Here is a 14,766-nt window from a genome sequence, read left to right on the forward strand (position 1 = left end):
CTTTTCATTGCACACTAAGTAATACACTCTCTATTGTGTCCTTGAGCTTCCTAAGGCTTCGTCTTCTCCAAGATGTGTGTGTTTTCTTGCAACGCTATTTCCAACAATAAAACCCCTCCTACTGAATTCATTTGATACATTAATATGATTGCATAGTACACCCTCTGAGGTATATACACAAGGTACCTCCAATATACAATTTTTTTAGTGCGATACTCAGTAGTGAAGGGGGCCAATAAACTGAACATATTCCTCCCGATTTCAAGCTTTAGAACACTCACACCCCCCCCCCAAAAAAAAAAAAAGAAATCTCATTTTCTAAGTGCAAACTATGATTGCATTAGGTACACTATGTTGAGGACAATAAAATATTGAGCGTAGATTTGGCTATGAATTAAGAAAGTTATGGATGATGCATAGAGCTTATTCAAACAGAAAAGGTAATCATTAAATAATTATTTACAACACCCATGTGTGTGTAATGTTAGACATTCTATGGGTGACGAGTTTGCCGCAGTGAGCAATGATTATGGGAGAAGGACATCGGTATGTTTTATGTAAATTAAAAAGAAAATATAAGAGGGAGAAGGAGCTGATTAAGGACTTCATTGGGGAGTAAACCGGGATTGGCTATGGGTGGTGTAAGAGAATAAGGTTGGCTCATGGACACACCAAGTATACGTGAACAAAGGAGCGGGTAAAGTCGATCAGTGAACGTTTTTCCTAGAGCACATCTTTAGAAGGGCCATGAGAAGAGGTATAGTTGTGGCACCCAATGTGGCCATGGAGACATGAGCCCCATAGTTGGTTCCAAATGTTGGGATGTCAAGGTGATCATCAAGCCACTTGTATGTGGCAATGTATGTGTGGTCTCCCATGATGCGGTAGAGCATTCGCACCGGTGAGAGAAGGATCTGGTACGTAGATGGCAGCCAGTGTGTAAGACCCATGGCATCTAGAAAGGGGTCGAGGAACCACTCGCTATGCACGGAAGCCACCACGCCATCCACAACTATGGTGCCACTCATAGTGAGGGGGTTGTAGAGGCCTTGGCTCCTCGTCACGGATATCTCTGCAAAAGAAGAAGGGCAGCAAGAAAGTGAGTGTGTTTTGCAATGAGGAAAGTGTCATTCGATGTGGAGGTAAGTCCACCACAAGTGTTGTAATATTGAAATGGCATTTGCACGCACTCACCTTTCACCAAGCAAGGGCTGAGAGGTTCTTGTTGCTCCTTAGCGGCCCACACAATGTCCCCGATCTTGATATCTTGTGAGCGCTTATACAATGCGTCGATGTGGTTGATGCTAACATTGTTGGCGGTGGCAGTGGCACTGGGTAGAAAGTGCATGGGAGTGAGGCGAAGAGTCCTAGTAGCTGCGGCGACGTCTGACGTAGACTTAGCGACCACGGGCTCCACAGTGATCTCGAGGAACGTGGCCATAGCAGTGGCATCCTTGTGGCCAAATGCATATACAGGCTGGTATGTGAGACGGTTGTCCTCGCCCCAAACAGCTATCTGCATATCATGCACACAGGCAGGGTCAGCTTTTATAGCACCGACGTGGCAATTGCCGATGCCCGCACGCCAGCTACCGTATAATTAGTGGACATGGATATAACATGACACGACATGCAATAAGATGAGTCGCTGGTACCTCGTCCCCAACATCGAGCTGGGACATGTGCTTGAGAGGACCGTGACGAGTTTGGACGGTTGCATCGCCTGGGAAGCAGCTGGCGATGCATCCGCCGGCAGCCCCTAGCTCCGCACTCACCCCCACCACACCGATGATGCAGAAGGGTGCCAAAGGACCCAAGGCCAAGCACTCGGCGGTACCCAAGATTCCAGTGACGGCACCGGTGATGGCGCCTGTATAATCATATGGACATAACGTAGAAAATTAGGGTTGAATCAGCAACCAGTCGATCACCAGTATACGTAGTATTGAATGGCATATCATCAAGGATACTAGTAGCTACAAGCTTGCCTTCTGCAGCGCCGCTCTGACAATCGTCTGCAAGCATTCTTCTTCCAATGTTCATCCCTAGCATCCTGCGCTTGGAGCCGCCGTTGTTGAAGGAGTTGTAGAGGTTGTTGACGTCGTCTCCGGTGACGTAAACCCCGCAGCCGGAAGCGCCAGCGTTGCTTGGGCAAACCACCTGCACCAATTCAATCATTAGGGGCGAGTACAAGGAGCGATCATTTAATTAACTTATAATATAATTCTAGCAGATGAGCCGCCAGCTGCTGTACTCACAACGCTTTTGCGCCCGTAGTTGTCGGTGAAGACAAACTCCGTCCCTGATGCGTCGCTAGCCGCGAGGCAGCCCCCGGTTGCTTGGACCTGTACAGTGCATGGCCCGTTAGTTTTCTGGTTCTCGCATCAAAATGAGAAGACAGATCACAACATAGCAAGAACAAGAATTACCTGCATGGTGAGATCCTCGGAACCGCCCCAGTCGTTGGAGACGCTGGCGGTGAGGGTGAGGCTGCCGGTGTCCACGATGTAGTGGCAAGCGGCGTTGATGTCGTCGGCGGACACGGACCCCCATAGCAAGGCGGGCGTGTTGCTGGCCAAGAGCGACGCGGCGATCTGGTTGCCTACGGTGCCGATGAAGGTGTTGGGGGTGGCGGACGAAGCGGCCGCCGATGGCGTGGTGGCGGAGATGGTGAGCTGCACCTCGGCGCGGACGACGCCATAAGTAAGAGCCGCCGCAGCTGCAACGATGTAAAGCAACAGCGGAAGTAATAGTACTGATGCTCTTACGCTGCAGCAGCTGGCCCTTATGGTAGGGCTATTACGGCGCCGGCACATGCCAGAAGCTGAGTCTCCATAGCTCATGGCCAATATAGGCTACGCTCTAGGCGTGGACAAGCTGATGGTCGGAAGTATGGACGCAGCAGCAAGCTAGTTGTACTACGTACGCGGAGCTTAAAAAATGGAAGGAGGGGAGAAAAAGGTGGGGAGAGGTGTTGATCAGAGGTATGCGGGGAGATGCTGATCAGTTGCGGCTCGGCACCAGCTTTATAAAAGACCCAGCCCAGGCCAGCTATAAATACATCTGTTGACTTTTACTTGGCCAAGGTTTGAAAGAAACAAATTCACGCCGCTCCCATTTTCTTGACTTTTCCTTCCACCGAGTAAAACTTCTTAACACCTGGAGTTTTAGACTTGTTCTCACGATGATGAGAAACATTAATGGAACTTTTGCACCTCCTTTAGCACGTTGTGTAAAATTTTCATGTTGCAGAACAAAGAAAAGCACATTCACAAGTCATGCTTTACTTGAAAAAGATGGTGATGATAAGAAATTTTACTTTGCCTTGAAGTAAAAACACTATTGCATGATGAAAATGTGCAATTTTCGACATACATGATGACGATTTCTCATAGTACAAAGAAACAAATGACGTCACTTCCTTAAGGACTCTTACAACAATATGAATGTAAAGTCTCTTACATGTTTGTATTGAATATTATAACAAAAGAAATATCAAACTACAAGCAAGAATAATCGTATAATTATTTATTTATTATCATGGTGAAATATTTGTACGTGTTTTAAAACAACAATGTTTTATTGTTAACTAAAGCTATATGTGTTTCCACAAGCATTGATGTGTTCATGCACAAGTAAAAGCTAAAAAACGGTCATAACTTGGCTTTTCCATTGCCTTAACTGTATTGACTCCTTATACAGTGTTGCAAACGTCACATATTCACTACATGTTTAATTTAATCGTATCTATGTATATCTAGAGCTTTACACCCAAAACCAACGAGAATACTTATAAGGTTTGGTTAACCTGCATTTTTTAGCCCTTTGTGTTGAATTGAAGGTGCAATTCGTCTCTAACTTTGAGATAAATGTAGCTGATGTAAGATAAATTCAACGTGTAGCAACTTAACTCAAATTGTCAAGCATTGACTGCGATAGTTTGTTGCAAATAAGCAGGTTAAAACGGATAAACACATTTAATTCTGAAACAAATTGCATCTGGTTTTCTATGGGTGGCTACATAGTTTGATTATAGCTTAAATCTTTCGTCTTTGTGGGTGACACAGATTGGCACACCTTGCTACCGTTTAACAAAATTAAACTTTATACTCGAGAAGAAATCTTACGATCTTCCACTCACATTTGACAATTGATCAAGTGTATATTTTCAAATTAAGAAACATCTTTCTTTGAACAAATTAACAAAGTGCATTAATGTATCTCACAATTGAAGTATATTTCAAAAGAAACATTTTTATTTTACCAAATTAATAAAGTTCATTAACATTTCTCTATAATGCAACTCACAATTTCAAGGCAAATACTCAAAGGTGCCGCCATGCAAGGTATGGTCTAAATGATTCTCTTATGTAAAAATTACTAAAGTATACCAAAATTGAGCATTAGAAGAAAACAAAAAGGAGTCCAATTATGATCATTCTCACCATAGACTATGAAAGATTTGCTGCTAGCTATTTGCATCACATGAAATATTGTTTCGCTTTATAGAATCACATTCATAAGTTTCAAAAAAAAACTCAAACTATGTGAATTTTAAAGAGTTACTTTGCACATTATTCAACCGGATCAGACTTACCTTCTAAGAATTTTGATCAACTTGCAAGTCAAAATTCCCTCACTTTGATCTTCTTGTCATGCTAGTGCTTTCTTCATTGTTGGGCCACTTTGTTGGAATTAGGGTTGCAGAGAAACACACACAGCTTGGAGAAGACGAAGGAAGCTCAAGGCACACAATAGAGAGTGTGTTACTTAGTGTGCAATGGAAAGATAGATAGCCCTAGAGTGATGAGCGTATATACAATGCACGGGGGAAAAAACCTCCTAAAGAGGGAAAAAATGCCCCGGCGGTCCTAGTGTGTTCACACACATCACTACCACATGTATATGGTAACAAATCCCCCCTGGAGTGATGCGGTGAACGAGAGCTGGCACATGAGTAAAGGGAAGTGCCATGCCCTGAGGACAAGATCAGTCCACAAAGGGGAGTAAGCCCAAAGCTTTGCGGAAAGCTTCAAGCTTCTCACGAGACAATGCCTTTGTGAAAAGATCTGCAAGGTTGTCCTGTGTTGGCACATAAGCCAAGCTGATCTCTCCTGCTAAGAGCCTCTCCCTGACATAGTGATAATGCACCTCAATGTGCTTTGTGCGAGCATGAAACACTGGGTTCCTTGCAACTGCCAATGCGCTCTGACTGTCAATGTAGATAGTGTTGGCAGTGTCCTATCCAACACCCAAATCAGCCATAAGGCATCTGAGCCATACACACTCAACCGTAGCTGTGAAGACTGCCTTGTACTCAGCCTCACAACTCGAAGTGTCCACAGTAGGTTGCTTCTTGCTCAACCATGATATACATGAACTTCCAAGCATGAAACAAAAACCACTTGTGGACACTCGCGTGTGAAAACAACTAGCCCAATCTGAGTCCGAAAAAGCATGTAAGTCTGACGGCAATGATCCCCCCTTGGGATAAAACAAGACAAGATGTAAAGTGCCACTAAGGTAGCAGAAAATCTTCTTGACAGCTTGCCAATGCTTAGACCCTGGGCTATGCATAAATCTGCTGACCTGTGAGACTGCAAACTGAATATCCAGCCTCGTGTTGCATACATAAATGAGGCAGCCAACAGCAGTTTGGTAAAGAGTGACATTAGCAGGATCACCAGCATCATGTAGACTCAACTTCAAACCTGTTTCCATGGGATTGGCAATAGGTTTGCAATCCTCAAGTCCAAACTTACATAGCAATGTCTCTATGTAACTTTTCTGACACAAGGCAATACCACCATCACACTGCTTAAACTGTATACCCAAATAATGATGCAACAGCCCCAAATATTTCATCTTTACATTTGCCTCATTGGAACTTACATTCGTATTTCCACCACTGAAAAGAGGCAACAAAGTGTCATAAATGTCATGTGAGCTTACATTACTGTCTCTAGTACATGACAGCAAGGGCTGAACGGAATCTTCCACAAACACTACATCCCGTGAAACCAGAATACGTTTTGTTTGCGGATGATACAACCTGTATCCTTTGCTTTCAGCACTATAACCAACAAAAATACATTTGACAGCCTTATCATCCAATTTTTTGCGCTGCACTTGTGGCACCAAAGCATATGCCAAATAGCCAAAAACACGCATGTGCTCAATAGAAGGTTTTCTATCATGCCATGCTTCATATGGAGTAATAGACTGTAAAGCTTTCGTAGGACACCTGTTAAGTACATAAGTGGCACACATGATGTCCTCAAGCCAAAAAGAATGCGGCAAAGCTTGACTTTTGACCATACATCGTGCCATTTCCGTTAGTGACCTGTTTTTTCTCTCAGCAACACCATTTTGCTGAGGTGTATAAGGCACTGTACATTGGTGTTTTATCCCACGACTAGCCAGAAATGCATTAAATTCATGAGACATATACTCCCCCCCTCGATCGGAATGGAGGGTATGCATAGTACATTTCGAGACATTTTCAGCCATAGCGAGAAATTGTTTGAAGCACATAAAAATTTCGGACTTCGCTTTAAGCGGAAATACCCATGCATGCTTGGAGTAATCATCAATGAAAGTCACGAAGTACAGGTAATTGCCCAAGGACGGAGTTTGCATGGGCCCACAAACATCACTATGCACAAGCTGCAACCTGCATGTGGCCTGAACTGAACCATCCTTTAGAAACTTAGAACGCTGCATCTTACCCAAAATATAGCCTTCACAAACATGTTTGACAGGTGCTTCAAGAGGTGGCAAAAAAGCAACCATATCAGATTTCTGCAAACGCAGCAAACTGGCAAAATTCAGATGACCAAAACGTGCATGCCAAAGTTTTGCATTTGAAATAGCCCTTGAATCTGCAACAGCATTTGCAAAATTTTGTCCACACTTGTCATACAAAGTGAGCTTATACAACCCACGGCATAAAAGGCAAGATGCAACAATTTCATCACCAAAACTGAGATCATGAATTGTACATCTGTCATCCACAAATTTGACTACAAGTCCAAGTCTAGCAAGTGCGGATACAAACAAGAGATTCTTCTTGATCCCAGGTACATAAAGTGAATCAACAAGTGTGAAGGAACTACCATTAGTAGCAGTGAGCACAATCTTTCCAACTCCCTGAACTGGATAAGAGGCGTTGTTGGCACAAGTGACTGAATTCCCATGAGGGACAGACTCGAGAGAGGTAAACAATTCACGATGTGAGGTAATGTGCTTTGTAGCACCACTGTCGAAATACCACACATGTGAATCTGCAGCAACTGAAAAGCATGCATCATGGACAAAAGGATTGTAAGTGCACTCTGCGCTAAACGCCCATTCTGCATCAACATCAGCAACACAGTCTCCTTTCACAGTAGACTCAACAATTGCTGCATTTGTAGTGGAACCAACATTTGCAGTGGAACCACCCTCTTGCTTCTTAGCCTCTTTGGCCTTCAACTTAGGACACGACTTGATCAAGTGATCATTGGCTTCACAATAATGGCAACGCATATTCTTTTTGCCCTTATCACCAGAATTGCCAGACGATGTGCTGCCAGCAAAAGCATTAGGAACATAATTTTTGCCACTTGTAGTAGAACCATAAGAAGTGGCTGCATTACTGTTACCACCCTTTCTTTGAGAAGCAATAAAAGCCTGTTCAACTGCACGCTGCCTAATCCTGTTTTTTCTGGAAAGTGACTCTTGTAACAGCAATGTGCATAATGCATCAAACTTGACAACTTCAGGATTTCCTTGGGTCATAAGTCTCCAAGTACTAGCAAAAGTCTGGTAGGAATCTGGTAAGGCATCAAGAACAGTCTACACAAGGGAACTATCTGAAATGACTTCACCTGCAGAAATAAGCTGCTCATTGATATCCTTGACACTAGCAAGGAAAGTGTCCATATCATCTTCCTCATGCATAATCTTCGACTCCAGCTCTTTACGCAGCAAAGCAATTTTAGCCTCATTGCGGCTTGCATAAACACCTGCTAAAATATCCCAAGCCTGTTTTGGAGATTTTGCTCAACGGATGTGAGGAACAATGGTGCGCTTCACAGACAACGCAATTAATGCATGAGCCTGCGCATCCTTAACATCCCAACGAGCTTGTTCTGCTGTAGGCAAAACAACTCTAACAGTTGCAATCCTTGCAGCAGGACCTCCAACATCCTCAACATCGCATACATCCTCAGAACTAGGACGTACATCAATGCCCTGCACAATGTTCCAGACACCCTTTGACACAAGAACATGTTGCATCATATAAGCCCACATAGGGTAGTTGTCCCCATCCAGCCTGTCCTTAACAGCAAACATCTTGAACACATCTGTGTTGTTGTTGTCAGCCATGGTAAATGCTAAACCTAATGTGAAAACTGCCCGAAAATAGGAGAAACGGTGCGGGAACAACCTGTGCTATATAGAACAAACCGTAGAAGACTATAAGGCACCTGTTCTGCACAAAATGACGAAATAGCCTGTGCAGTACTGCTTGTAGTGGAAACGGAGGCCGAAATGAGCCCAAATCAAAATTCTGAGCAGACCAAGCTCTTCGAGCTTACCCAAAATATTTGTTGACCTGCAAACGCTCACCAAAGCTCACTAAAATCGGAGAAAGTGAGCAGGCGTGTGCCGGAGCAACTGGCGACTAAGCCCGGGAGGACGTGACTTGCTCCGATACCAATTGTTGGAATTAGGGTTGCAGAGAAACACACACAGCTTGGAGAAGACAAAGGAAGATCAAGGCACACAATAGAGAGTGTGTTACTTAGTGTGCAATGGAAAGATAGATAGACCTAGAGTGATGGGCGTATATACAATGCACGGGGGAAAAAACCTCCTAAAGAGGGGAAAAATGCCCCGGCGGTCCTAGTGTGTTCACACACATCACTACCAAATGTATATGGTAACAGAAAATGGGCTAGAAGGTATAACCGATGGGAAAAACCTGGCTTTATTGAATGCTCGATGTAATAATACTTTGGCCCGAGGCCCACAACCTCAGTAACCATCGCCAATCGGATATTGTTCTTGAAATGTTCATGACCCCAAAGGGTAACTCGTGTCACTCGGTCTTGATATTTCCACCACTTAGTTTGGGAAACAGAGGTTCCTAAATGCGGAAATAGATGAAGTTCATAGCGGAGTAATGTTTCTCTCCGAGTAGATTCATTTGACAAAAAGAGATGTGTAGTTGCTATGGAGAAAACCTGGTGGTGACTGTATGCCATAATTTTCTAAATACACCGGGTAAGCAAAGTAGCTGAAGAATGCTAACTCTGGAAAAGATACTCTGGACTCGGGTTTTATATATGATCAACCATCAACTCCTAGGCCAAATTGGAAATAGAAAAGATTACCCAAAATTGATTAAACTCTCACCTTGTAGATCGGCGCATATTTTACCCTAGTGGATTGATAAATTACATAAGCTTAATGTAGGGTTGGGATAGTAGGTGTAAAACCAGCTATGTATGTTTATCCAAGGCTTGATACAATAAACTCGCTACAAATCTACGGACCGGGCATTGACTATGGGAATAGATGGTTATCTATTTGCCTTGGTGTTGGGTTGGACTGTATGACCTGGCTTTGCATTTAACTTAACACTATCTTTTCATTGTACTAAAAATACTCTGTAGCGGGGTAGTATTCTCTGCATTAAGTCTTCTTGCCTCTGCTGCACGCCACCACCTGCGTACTGGGGTGTGGGTATGCTGTCGATTATAGTAGCAGATGTGGCGCATCTTGCCTGTAAACCTCCGGATCTTGGGATGTGGGGGATCCCGTGGTATATGCTTGTGCTGGCAACCTTGATTGTGGGTAAACCTGTCCAACTCAGGTGTCGCATCTTCTGCAGATGGGCATCAACTCGTATAAAAAGACTCATAAGGTGAGTAATCATACTCACTTAGCTGCGTGTTCTGTTATCACCTCTGTGTGTGTAAGTTCAAAACTGTGTGTGTTATTAACTACTGGCTCCTGTCGGCTCAATATGCCGAAAAAGTCGGAGAAGGCTATTGTGGAGGCTTCGTTGTCTCCTAATCTACAGATTAACAGAAATCCGTTTTTGATTCTTGAATATGTTGAAAGAATGTATGAGTTGGATGATGTGGCTGTAGCTTATTTCATTGGAAAATTAAAATGTAGAAATAAAACATTGTTCAAATCTGTCCGCTTGTAAAACGTACCAGGTTCGGAAAATAGGTTTCTTTCTTTATAAGAATCAATGGGTATTTTACTTGAGGTTTACTTATGAATGTTGTGAAGTGGTGATCCTCTAATAATGCTAGGTCTCCGTGGAATAAGTGGTGGGGAGAATAATGTCTGGGTTCTAAAAACCGTTTTTTTAGATGAGATTATATCCTATGGTAAAAAAACGGCTTGGTTTGGAGGATCGGTTAATAAATGACTGTACTGATTACTATATGACATGATGTCTAAATGGAATTTGGTAGTTCTATGAGTTTTTTTACTCCTCAAAATAAGGTCAGCACTGATGAAGTGGAAACTTCAGGGAAACTTAAAAACAATGAGCTGGAAGGTTCGGTTTCCTTAGTAAGTTGGAATACAAATTGAATTGTAGTATTCTTTGTAATGTAACAGACCCTGGTCTGATTTTTTTAGAACAGACGTCTATTTTACTGATTCAACTAAAAGGTGTTCTGGAAATTACTGAATACTTCGGGTGTGTAGCCATAGCTTCGGATTTTTTGTAGGAAATAAGTGGCAGCATATACCGGATTATGTAGATAGCTGGTTTCAAACTTACTTGGACTTCTTTTACTATAGTACTTCACAAGCTGGGAATATTTGTGAAAGTTTCTGGTTGTTGCTCACCAAGTGAGCATAGACACTGATCACTACTGGCCATAGTTTGTGGAAACCTTGATTATTCTATAAAATTTGCTTGCCAATGTTGGCTCGCTGTTTATTTTCACTCAATATTAGCTGGTCTATTTCTAACATCTTGATGTATATTATTCAAAATGCTTCTAGTTGGTGTGTTTAAAAAAAGTGCTTGAGACGATGAGTATGTTGTAATTTTTTCCTTTGGCTGATCCTGGCTGGAGACTTTTAAGTTATTTCTTTCTCGGAAGGTGTCTGAGCTGGCTCTAAGGAACTGAGTCGTGTAGGGTATTTTTGGTATACAGTTTTTTACCTGACTCGCGGCTGCAGTATGTTGTACATGACTTAATAACAAGGTTATTTCTTGATAAAGGTAGTGAAATTATCTAAGAAAGGGGGATCTCAGGTTTGTAAATTGGTAAATACTTAGTTTTTTCTGGGGAAATTTCTCAGCTTGGTTATAAAACTGGTTCCAAATATAAGATCAGTTTCAATTTTTTTTTACAAGGAAGTGGTGGTCCTTGATAAACTTAGGTCTGACTTAAGATTGCTTGTGCATAAATCTATAGATTGTATTTCTCTCCAATCTATTTAGTGATGAAGGTCTGTTTAAATTTGATAATCTCCTTAACTCCTAAAATCTTAAGGATTGATAAAGAAAGTTTCTTTTATATTAAAAAACCAATATATTCAAGAAATAAACCAGTTTTATGGCTGGTCTTTGGGGTTTGTCACTTTCCGTATCAGATTGGCGAAAAAGCCAAGAAAACTTTTTATCTAAAAGAACAAAATACAAGTTAAGAACTATGTTTTTTTGATGGTAACATGGATAACAAATGGGATGCCTAGCATCACCTGCGTACAATCACGTGCTAACAAATTGTTTTCTTGTGGCTATGGGTGCAGGCGAGGGCTACCTTTCTTGATTAAAACATTCTGTTCTTAACATATGGAGGATCTCTTAATGTGAAGAAAAAGTTCCTAGACTTTGGGCTGGCGGTTTCCCGAGCTATATTCTGTTTTCTTCATTACCTTGTACAAAATTTATTTTCAACTGCAAATAAATTATTGTACAAATCCATAGTACTTTTCTAGAATTGTTGGTCTGTGAACAATTAGTGTTTGTTTGCGTATATATATAGATTTAGAACTGCTACACACACAATAAACGCAAAAGAGAGATTGACTTGGTTGTTGATCTCTCTCAGACTATGACTCTAGAAATAATCGCCTATTATAGTATAATTTATTATACTCTAGTAGGCTGGGGTGCTATCACACACTCTCATTGGTTCTTTTTAACCTGACTGGTGAAAGGTTGCTAGCACTACCAATCCACTCTATATTCATGATTCTCATTATCACTTTACTTTAAATACTATCATTTCACAAGCTATTACTTCTGTTTACCAGGTTTTGGGAAAGCTCACTGCAAGAATGAAAGTCTGCTCTGACCCAAAAAAAGAGCTCTGATTTCAGAGAAGTTACGACTCCACTATGACATTTGGAGCACATTACCGCTCAGATAGACGCACAAAAACAAAGAAAAAGTTAAAGTCACAAAATCTCGAAGGCGGTAATGCTAGAGTCAATGCTCGCGGTAATGGTCCTTCAGCAATGTGCGCGGTAATTGGCCCGGCTATATTTCCGTGCTTATTTCCGCGGGCGTTACCGCAAGAATTACCGCCAGCATTATCGCACACGCGAGTATTTTTTTAAAAAAGCAGATGACCATTTGGATGGTCCTTGGTAGGACCCATCCAAATGGTCATTTTCCTTTTTTTTCCTATCATTTAATAAATAAAAAAACAACAATTTCATTGCACAAAAACTTTGGGCCAAAATCAAAAGTTTAATTATATTGGAGAAACTGTTCGTTACAAAATTGCCCAAATAGGCGATGCATGGCGGCTATACAACTGTGGCCAAAAGAAGACTTTGGGCCAAAATCAAGTGTTTAATTATATTGGATATTACAAAATTGCCCAAATAGGAGATGCATGGGGGCTATACAAATGTGGCCAAAAGAAGACGGGCCCAAAAATACTCGGAGGGTTGAGCTAGTCGGATCCTCGGACCTCTTGAGGGACTCCCTAACTCTGGAAAAGAAAAAAACAACAAAACCTGTAATTAATACAAATGGATACATAATTATGCATGCACTCATTTAATAAAAAATTTCACACTTACAGGCTGTAGTGTACGACATGCATTTTCAAATTCCTCGCGATTGATTTTGTTGTTTTCATACAGCCAACACCATGTCTGATATTCGGAGTGGCTCTCTCTGTATCTCTGGATCTCTTGGCTTGGGCGGTTCATAGTAATATTTTGCTATATATCAATTAAAACATATCACAAACCTAACCTTATTACCACAAATTAAATCAATTCAAATGAAAATACGTGCACTCACAAATTTATCTTTCCATGCTGCTTTTCCGCCCGAGCCGTAATGCGTGGGCATTTGCTACGCCCTCGCCACTACCTGCCGAGTGTGCGCCGTAGCACTTGCCGCTCTCTCGTCCTTCAGCTCGCCCTGGGCTTTCTCCCACTCCTTGTCGTGAACATTTCCAAGGCGATAGTTGTGACCCTCAGATTCAAATGTTCGCTTTGCCGCCCTCCGCACACTGGAATTCTTATTTTTCAAGAAATTCTTGACGTACTCCTCGAGCCACTGCCTGGAGAACTCTTCCACTTTCGGATTAGGGAACCGCATGAGCAATGTCATGTGAATGTACGTCAAGTCGGTTGGGTCCTGATCTTTGAAAGATTTAAAGAAATCTTGGTATGTCGATTGGATCAGCTGGTTAAGGTGCCCTCGAAATGTCCTCCCCAAAGAGGAACCTAGATCCACCTCCCCCCCTCGATGTATATAATAGTAGTAGCCACGAGCGTCCTAGGCGGGCGCATCGCGGTCCTCATCCTCATGTTGAGCTCCAAGGGGTGAGCGAGGAGGTCGGGGTGTAAGAGGAGGTGAATCTGTAGCACTGCCCCCTCCACCACCAAAGCAGCACGAGCCACTACCTCGACGAGAGCGTGAGCCACCACTACGGGAAGAGTGCCACCCGAAGAGAGCTGGCCTGAGCACAAACCGCTGGGTGGTGTAGGCAACAAATAACTCGACGGTGCGGGGGTGGATCACTGCGAATGCAAGGTGGAGGGAGGTGCTGGTGACGAGAAGTCGAGGGTAAGGTGGAGGGAGGCGCTGTGGGAGGCACACTCTGCACGTAGGGAGTGCTGGTGCCTGGTGTCGCAAGCCGTGAGAGCCCATAGGCAGCCAACTGTGCGGGTGTGTACCGCCCTAGAAGACTCTGCTGCTAGGATAGCCACTCTGCCTGGGCGCGGTATGCTCTCTCGAGGTCGGGGTCGTGTACTACATCTCGGAACCATCCAAAGCCGAAGGACGATAGTGGCTGGTGGGAGGAAGACTGCGAGTAGTAAGTGGAACAAGTGTCCTCGTAAGAGAGGCCATCGGCAAGAAAGTCCTCTATGGTTCGATAGCCGGGCGTGGAAGAGGATGCCATATCCTACAATTTCACAAAAAAGGGACCCTAATTAACATTGGATTCTAGTCAAAGTGAGATTCTTTATTGCATAGGATTCCTCCTTGCATAGGATTCCTCCCTGCATAGGATTTCTTTTATCTCCTATTTAAGAAATGGTTTGTGTGCTTATTTTTTTTGCATCCATTTAGAGAGAGTGTGTGTGTGCTTCTAATTAATCTATTGTGTGTGTGCGTTAGTGTGTGGCAAAGAAATTAATCTATGTGTGTGTGTTGGCCCTTAATCTACCGTTGGGCTTCTAGGTGACCATTGGGGTCTCAATCAACATCATCGCACACCCACATGGAGGTATGTTTTGGTATGCTTGTAGCGCATGCACACTAATGCTTGC

At 42.8% G+C, this 14,766-nt stretch overlaps 1 protein-coding gene across 1 annotated transcript; it reads right to left on the reverse strand.

Moving 5' to 3' along the window:
- Positions 1–413: 413 nt before the first annotated feature.
- On the reverse strand, positions 414–2,995 carry LOC147454178 (uncharacterized). Its single transcript, XM_086517287.1, has 6 exons — positions 2,430–2,995; positions 2,259–2,345; positions 1,989–2,160; positions 1,656–1,870; positions 1,195–1,516; positions 414–1,072 (listed from the first exon to the last, which is right to left on the reverse strand). Exons 1-6 carry the CDS (start codon positions 2,841–2,843, stop codon positions 708–710), a joined length of 1,575 nt encoding a protein of 524 aa, XP_086373413.1. The 5' UTR covers positions 2,844–2,995; the 3' UTR covers positions 414–707.
- Between the last annotated feature and the right edge of the window lie 11,771 nt (positions 2,996–14,766).

The sequence above is a fragment of the Adiantum capillus-veneris genome, chromosome 7, assembly GCF_014529385.1.
Source record: "Adiantum capillus-veneris isolate H3 chromosome 7, ASM1452938v2, whole genome shotgun sequence".
Classification (NCBI taxonomy): Eukaryota; Viridiplantae; Streptophyta; class Polypodiopsida; order Polypodiales; family Pteridaceae; genus Adiantum; species Adiantum capillus-veneris.